The sequence below is a fragment of the Phalaenopsis equestris genome, unplaced genomic scaffold, assembly GCF_001263595.1.
Source record: "Phalaenopsis equestris unplaced genomic scaffold, ASM126359v1 Scaffold000598, whole genome shotgun sequence".
Taxonomy (NCBI): Eukaryota; Viridiplantae; Streptophyta; class Magnoliopsida; order Asparagales; family Orchidaceae; genus Phalaenopsis; species Phalaenopsis equestris.
In genome coordinates, this window is record NW_018165038.1 from 192,769 (window position 1) to 201,920 (window position 9,152).

The 9,152-nt window shown below is 39.6% G+C and overlaps 1 protein-coding gene across 1 annotated transcript; it reads left to right on the forward strand.

Moving 5' to 3' along the window:
- The first annotated feature begins 5,708 nt into the window (after positions 1–5,708).
- On the forward strand, positions 5,709–7,447 carry LOC110029615 (probable glucuronoxylan glucuronosyltransferase F8H). Its single transcript, XM_020731986.1, is given in 4 exon segments — positions 5,709–6,508; positions 6,510–6,590; positions 6,709–6,950; positions 7,027–7,447. Coding segments are annotated over 4 exon segments (1,284 nt in total). The 5' UTR covers positions 5,709–5,965; the 3' UTR covers positions 7,445–7,447.
- Positions 7,448–9,152: the final 1,705 nt, after the last annotated feature.

Below are 9,152 nucleotides of genomic sequence, written 5' to 3' on the forward strand. Positions count from 1 at the left end.
ATCACGCTCATTTCACTTAGGGAGAGCCAAGAATGATCACAAATAGTTGGGGGAGAGTTTTCAAGAGTTCTTGGAGAGCTTCTTAACCCATCTTCTTTTTCCTCTTCGTTGTTTCTTTCTTCTTTCTCCTCTCACTTTTCTTTCTCGGTCACCTTCCTGTTCCGATAAACAAAGAAGAGAGATAGAGAACTTGAGGAGCGATCACACGAGTGCATTGAGAGTTTCAGAGAGTTCGTTTCTCCATTATTCTTCTTCTTCTTCTTCCTGTGCCCACTTTCCTTCCTTCTTCTTCTCACATTTTCATTATTGGTCGTCGTCTTGATCCAAAAAAAAAAACAGAGAGGAAGAACAAAGCATGGTTTTGTGCTGGCACCAAAAAACTTCTTGCGATGAGAGCTTCATCACCCGAGGGAAGCAAAGATCGGTAATTGGAGCATCGTCGGAATATCTTCATGCGAAGAGAGCTTCTTCTCATGCAATGATTGGACTTCGATCAACCAACATATACCTCCTTAACATTCGCATTTTCTTTTTTAGACAACCCTATGATTAGATTTTGCTAGGTGTTGTGGATTTGGACGCCTACATGAGGAGAGTATGACCGACCAGCCGATATCATCTAGCTCAATCGATCGCCCAGTATCGAACGGTCCAATTGATCAAAAAAAATCGGTTGACCTGATCATACACCTTTTGATTGACGATTTTTGTGGTGCTGTGAGTTGGTCGCCCAAGCTAAGAAAATTGGTCGGCAGACACTAAAAGGCACGATCATATGCCTATTAATTTTCTAATTTTGTCTTAAAGAAATCTGTAGGTTATGACTTGACATTCATGGCCAAATCTCTACCAAAGCCAAGAGTGTTTCCTTGCAGATCCTTAGCTCCAACTTGAGCGGGTCGTAATCCCAATTTCCCACGGTCGTAACGGTAAATGATCCTTTGTGGAGGAACTGAAACACTACACTTGCAAAACGGGAAAAACTTTGTAGCTTGCCTGTTTTGGAAGAGGAAGAGAATCATTCCATCGCGCAATCAAGAGGAAAATTGCCCCATACTTGCTCACTACAGTTGGAGGCGGTTAAGCCGCATATCTACACTTGAAAACCATAGGTTTTCATGTGAGGTTGATAGGATGAGTTCAACGAGTCATCAAAGTGTTTCGACGGACACAACCCAATCAGCTATTAACTCTGGTTCGATCGGACACCCTAGTCGGATCGATAATTCACTTTGGTTTGATCGGCTACCATGACCATTCACTGATCGACTGCTCTGGTCTGATTGCTAATTCATTTTGGTTTGATTGGTCGTCCCGACTCGATCGACCATTTACTTTGGTTTGATTAACTGTCATGGTCTGATTGCTAATTCACTTTAGTTTGATTGGCTGACCTGGTCCGATCGCCAATTCACTTTGATTCGATCAGTCGTCCCGACCTGATCGACTATTCATTTTGGTGCAATTGGTCTCCCCAGTTTGATTGCAAATTCACTTTGGTTTAATCGTCCGCTTTGAGCAAACCACCAATTCACTTGGTTTGATCGACTGCCCCGTCACAACCGACCATTCACTTTGGTTTGATCGGCAACCATAGTTCAATCACCAATTCACTTTGGTTCGATCAGCTTTCCCAGTCAGATCACCAATTCACTTTTGTCGATTGGTCATCCTGATCCGATCGACTATTTACTTTATTTAATTGGTCACTCCGGTACAATTGCTAATTCACTTTGGTTCGATTAGTCGCATCGGTTCGATCCTCAGTTCACTTTGGTTAGATCGAATGCCCGCATTCCGATTGCTAATTCACTTTTGTTTGATCAGCCACCCCGCCCCGATCACTAATTCACTTTGGTTCGATCGGTCACCCTAGCCCAATCGACCATTCACTTTGGTTTGATATACAACCCCGACCAACTTCGTTCGACCAATGTATGCTTGTTTACATATTTGCATCATGTCTACTTGATATGTTTGCCTTTTATGTTATTACATGTAGCATGTTTTGATGTTTCTTTGAGCATCCATGTGTGGGGTGTCTCTTTGAGCACTCCCACTTGTGGTACCTCGTTGAGCACCCACACTTGCAAGTGTTTTCCCTCACGTAGGTAACTATATGCATGAGGATAGACACTGACTCAAGTGTGGAGGTGGCTTATATGAGCCACTCACCTCGCTTCCTACGACACCGCCTAGAGTGTCGTAGATATTTCATATTATGTTAAGTACGAGTCATGCATCTTAGCCCCTTAACACATACAACACGCAATATATGTTCACTTAGATGTGTGATTCTCACTTGTAAAGATCATATCACTTAGTCTGTTTCACACTTATCATTCTTGTGTGTTTGTTATTTGAGTTTCATTTGTATGTTATATGCTTAAAATCTATCATATGTCTATCGCATGTCCTATGCTTTGCTTTCCTCGTATGTTTGTTGCATATCATGTATGTTTGCATGTATGCTCGGTGAGTGCCTCTCATGTAATGTGTAAATCCTCATTTTAGGTATCCTTTTACTCAATTTAAATTCTCTCGCAGTCAGTATCTGCTTGTTGCATGGCGCCTCTGGTCCCCCGGGCAGGTGTAATTCATTTCCATATGTAGTTTGTTTTACCGATACATCTCATTTATGTGTGTCGTGTTGCATGTAGAAATCATTGCATTCATTCTTGTGATATGTGATTTTCCCTTTGGGGCGCTCGTTGTGATTGTTTTGTGCTTCGGTCGAACAATCACAATGTGAGTTTTTTGCATGTTTGTTTGCTTGTCCATTTGCCTTGATGGCTTATCCTACTCATTAGGAGAGTGACCAGTTTGTTAGTCGTGATACTCAAAAGAGCGTTGCTCACGAGTATATCTCGGCAAGCAATGTGAGTTTTTGTATCACGAGCAACAAAAAGTACGACCGTGCTATAGATCCAAGGACTCTAAAATACGTCACATGCATCACAGACTCACATTTTATGGTTCACTATTTTAAAGTATAAAAAATGGATATTTTGTTATTGTAAGTATCATCCACCTTACTTTAAAATTTATATATGTTATGATATATATGAGACCACTTCTTTTAATTGTCACCCTTTTCTTGTGACGTGTTTTCGATCCCTTAGATCTTTAAAATGGAGCAGGTGTGGCGATCCGGTCAAAGTCATACAATAATCAGAGACTTTATCGTGAACACTTAGATGCTGGTTAGGACAACTTTTTGTTAAATGATGCGTTAAGCGAAGATTAGGATACTAGGTACTATTTTTGATGCCTTTGACTATAGTTCGATGCTAGCTTGTTTGTTCTAACCAAGCATCACTTTTTTACTTTTGGTGTGCTTGTGTGTGCTAATTTTTAATATGCATGATAGTATATTAGGCCAGTCTTCTACATGGAGTCAGATATATATATATATATATATATATATATATATGCAAACACAAATGTACAGTAAAAAAGAGGAACATGTGATGTACATGCTGACTTTTGCTTGCAGGTGTTGCTTAGGTTCCTCACTAGGCATGACTCTGACACCTTGCATGCATATACATTTTAGTGCTGACATATTTTCGTGTAAGTCGAGTCCATTTATTTATTTTCATATGTACTTTTTAGAGCTTCCATATTAGGATTGATTAGCTCACTGCATCATATTGTATGTCTTGATGAGAAGCCCATGTGCTTCTCCAACCGACTGACTCAACCTAGATTTTTAGTTAGTTGGTTGTTTATTCCATTTAGGGTGTTAGAAGGCTCCTGACCCAGACGTGTGTAAGTCATTTTTTTTGGAGCATTTCCAACTTTGTAGCTAAACCTCCATTTGTATCCCTTTCCTTTGGCATCATTATCATTTTGACGGTTATGAGTCTCACCTCTTAGAGCTCCACTTGATTGTCATAGAATAGAGTTTTGTTCATTTGACCTAATGGCTACAGATGTCCCCGTGGACCACGCAATGTGCAAATTGCTAATTGAGAATCTCTAGACGTGTTGGGTCAATTACCTTCACGATCAGGTAGACTTAGAGTTCTAGTGGCTTGAGACGACGGGTCTGTGGTACCCTGACCCAGCTTCCTCTACGTTTTAGAATTACTATATCATTCATTTGTTGAGTCCCTTTGAGCCTTGTCATGCTCTGCGACTTCGTTGATGTTTTCTTGATGTCCCCTGTTGCCGATAGACAAGATGCCCGTTTGAAATACAATGATTCACCCTCTATAATTGTAACATTCACACCCTTTTGTATATAAATAGGGGTCATTTCGTAGTAAAAGGTTACGCTTTTCACAATTTTTTCTTATGTTTAAGTTTCATCCTGCTACGCTCTATTGCTTGATGTGTTTTCTGGTCACTTTTGGATTCAACAAGTCTGGATCTAGAATTACATTCGAACAATGCAAATAATACAACCAATACAACACATACAACGAGTACAACGCCGAACTCATATTTTTTACAGCGTCCGAATGTAATTCTACATCTAGACTTCACACGAAATATTTTGTTGTCTAGGAGAGGGACAAAATTGTTGTCTGCGTGTCAATAAGAAGATAATGTCACGAAGTATCACAATGTAACCTGAAATTTATTGATTTTGAATGCATAAAAAATAAAGAGATGTTGGACTATAAATTTCTCAATAAATTAAACATAAAAAAAATATTTTTAGGCAAGCAAAATGCATAAATTTTCCGAATCCCTACATTCCAAATACTCAAAATTCTTCAAATTAAATAACCCATTATATATTCTATTTTGTTAAATATATTATTGAAACATTTATAAACCACATAACCTCAAAATTGATAATAACTTGCAACCATATAATCTATTAAATTTTTAAGCACAGCCTATGAAAAAATTATAAGCTAAATTTACATTTACATATTTAGCACCATGATTTTGAATGCATAAAAAATAAAGAGATGTTGGATTATAAATTTCTCAATAAATTAAACATAAAAAAAATGTTTTTAGGCAAGCAAAATGCATAAATTTTCCGAATCCCTACATTCCAAATACTCAAAATTCTTCAAATTAAATAACCCATTATATATTCTATTTTGTTAAATATATAATTGAAACATTTATAAACCACATAACATCAAAATTGACAATAACTTGCAACCATATAATCTATTAAATTTTTATGCACAGCCTATGAAAAAAATATAAGCAATATTTACATGCATACCACCCATTACCTACTTATTTACACATTTTTGCACCTTAACCCATTATATATTCTATTTTGTTAAATATATTATTGAAACATTTATAAACCACATAACCTCAAAATTGATAATAACTTGCAACCATATAATCTATTAAATTTTTAAGCACAGCCTATGAAAAAATTATAAGCTAAATTTACATTTACATATTTAGCACCAAAATCTTACCTCTTATATTTATACCATATAAATCTTATATATCGCATAAAAAATGCATCAATTTTAATAAAAAAAAAGTAAAAAAATATATATTTTTAAGATGGCAACTAACAAGCACGTGCAAATTGTAATTTAGGTATTTATGTAAATCTTCCAAATTATAAAAATACATTTGAAATCTATTATTAAAAAAGTGTCAAATTTACATGCATGCCACACAATTCTTATGTATCACCCAAACTTTAATATTTACACTTAATAACAATTTTGCATCATAAATGAGAATATATATTTCACCTTTAAAAAATAGTGGTGATATATTGATGTAATATTTAAAATTAGTGCTTTATGAATAGTTAAATGCCACATATGTAAATACATAAGAATTATGCGGCATGTCTGTAAATGGCCTAAAAAAAAGTCTAATTTACAATGGAGAAGAAAAATGGCTGCAGAAGTAGAGAACGGTTCGGTTGTCGTAGGGTCATCTCCCTTCTCTTCTACTCCAATTCCTGCTTCTGATAGTCCTATCCCACCTTCTGTCTCTACCAAAACTCAACCAAGCACCTTAAATGGCCAAATCCACCTCCCCTTTCCTCCACCACTCCACCACCACCGGAACCACCGCACACATGAAGCAGCTACTCTATCGCCGGAGCTCATCTGAAAAATCCCACCTTTACCATCAACTCCTTAAGAAATACTACCGCTGGGTCCTCTGGTTCGCTCTCTCCCTCTCCCTCTTCCTCTCCTCCTCCACCCCCTCCTTCCTGCCTTCCCCCATCTCCCGTCGTTCGCTCTCCCAAACGCGCACCTCCTCCTCCCCGTCCTCCGCTCCCCTCTCTCTCAAGATCTACGTCTACGACCTCCCGCCGGAGTTCAATCGAGCATGGCTCACGAACCCTCGCTGTTCATCCCACCTCTTCGCCGCAGAGGTCGCTTTCCACGAGGCCCTCCTCCACTCCTCTGTTCGCGCCATTAATCCTTTTGAGGCCGACTATTTCTTCGTCCCAGTATATGTCTCCTGCAACTTCTCAACAATCAACGGTTTCCCCTCCCTCCACCATGCTCGTCCTCTCCTTTCCTCCGCCGTCAACCTCATCTCCATGAACTTCCCTCCCCTTCTGGAACCGCTCTAACGGCGCCGATCACATCTTCGTTGCCTCCCACGACTATGGTGCTTGCTTCCACGCCATGGTAACCCCCTTTTTCCAAATAAAAATATGATTTTTATTCCTCTACATACTGCAAAACAGGATATTTTCTTGTTTGTTTCTGGAATTCCGATCTTGCGATCCTCTTTTGTCTGAAACAGGAGGATGTGGCGATCGCCGATGGGATACCGGAGTTTCTGAAAAACTCCATCCTGCTTCAAACGTTCGGCATGATCACGCCGCACGCGTGCCAGGAAGCGGAGCATGTGGTTATTCCGCCGTTCATCTCGCCGAAAACCGGCCGCTGGCCGTCCCCTGAGACAACAAATCGTGACATCTTTGTCTTCTTTCGTGGCAAAATGGAGGTCCACCCGAAGAACATCAGCGGCCGTTTCTATAGCCGGTAAACAGTTCTCCACCTCATAAAAAACCGATCTTTTCATATAATTATATCTAATTACTACGGTGTATCAACACAGCAAGTTACGAACGGAGATCTGGAACAGATACAACGGAAATCGGCGGTTCTATCTCCGGCGCCACCGCTACGACGGTTACCAATCGGAGATTGCGCGTTCAGTTTTCTGTTTATGCCCGCTTGGCTGGGCTCCATGGAGTCCACGGATCGTGGAATCCGTAGCGCTCGGCTGCGTTCCGGTGATCATCGCCGACGGGATCCGTCTTCCGTTCCCGGAGGTTGTGCGGTGGCCGGAGATCTCTGTGACGGTTGCCGAGCGTGACGTGGGAAGCCTCGAGAGCATACTGGACCGCATCGCCGCCACCAAGCTTCCGGCGATTCAGCGCCGGCTATGGGATCCGGCTATCCGGCGAGCTCTGCTTTTTAACGGTCATGGAATCGTTGAAGGTGATGCTTCGTGGAACGTTCTACGAGCTTAGCTAAGCTCCGGGGGGCGTCTTGGAGGCGGCGGCAGCGGCGGCGGCGGCCGGCGCGGTCTGGAGAGGCGGATCTGGATTCGGGTGTTCGGTGGGCGTGAGTGCTTTGGGTGCCCTGGTAGTGGGAATTGGGCTAGTGTGGAGGTGGACTCACGTGATCACCTGCTCTATTATATTGTAATTATTATTTTAAATTCTTTTCAAAAAAAAAGATGTTGACAGTGCTGATATCTTGGAGAGCGCGTCTGATGAGTTGGCAGAGCGGGATAGGTTGAATATATATTAATTTTGCCCGTATGAAACTGTTTCTTTTTAATATGGAAATAAATATTTTTAATTTATTTGAGTAGGACTTATTTTAGTAAAATGTTTTTAATATGGAAATAAATATTTTTAATTTATTTGAAAGTTAGGATAATTACCTACTAAATATAACCACAGAGCTAGGTAGATCGAGCTGATTTTATTAGGCTAAAATCAATTAAGTTTAGCGAGTCGAGCCAGTTAACTGTCAAATAACAATCCAAAACATACAGAATATTGGGAATACCATAACACAGATTCTATTAAAGTAAAAATAAATATAACATCATCATGTTGTATCATCTCATCTATCAATAAAAAAATAATTTCATGAATAAGACACCATATTTATTAATCATTATCGTTCATTACTATTTCTCTCTCCTATTGCTTATGTTTTTATTCATACTGTTGAATCCAAAATTGTCATGCGGTTACACCAAAGGAAAAGAGTGTTGAACAGAAGAGGGAGGTAGAGAGAAGACGATAGTGAACAGTAGAAAGCCCGTAAAGTTTGTTCGAAAAATGAACGCCTATTTATAGGCATAGGGGGTACAAACTTAATATTGCATTTACTCCCCTTCTTTATCAGAGTGGTAGCAGGAGTTATTTTATTATTTTACATAGCCGGTGAGTTTTTCCCGATTGACACGTTGTTACTGATTGAGTTGCCTTAGATCGATTTATTCGATTGTAGTTTTCTTGAGTGGAAGCCAAAGGGTGAATGATCTGGTTGCTCCCGGGTCAGATCACATGGATTCCCTCATTATCGATGTTAACCAAACGACTGATCCTTCCCTTCGCTGTTGAATTTTTTTGAGGTTTGTGCTGCTGTATTTTTTATATAGATATTTAATTCTCCGTTTTCCTTCTTTTCAAAGCTATGTTGTGAAAAGAACATGTTGATCTTTTCATAATACAAAAATACACGAGAATAAAATCTAATTTATGATGATATAATTTCATAACAAATGACTTCTCTATATTTTTTTGTTTAAGGATGTTATAAATAGACCGCAAAAGGTTTAAAAGAGCGTGTCATCTTACTTTCTTTCTCTCCCTATGTGGTACTTCCTTTTTATGTGGGACTTCTACAATGGCGGGTGAAAAGGGTGCCCGGATCAACATCTCATGACAGGGGCATGTTAATTAGAGCCGTCTGGGGTATGAGAGCTTAGGCCCGGAAGGAAGGGAATGTGAAGAAAAGATCGACAAATGAGAAGCTTGCTGGAGAGATAAACTAAGAAGAGTGTTAAAGAAAAAGAAAGTTATTGACCAGGAAGATCATATGGAATCCTTACTGTCAAAGCACCCATCCAACTTGTATCCAAAGAGCTGAAACCCTTGATCGCCAAGGTTAAATAGACAACCTAAAGTGACTTGTTGCCCAAATTACCAGGAGGGGAAC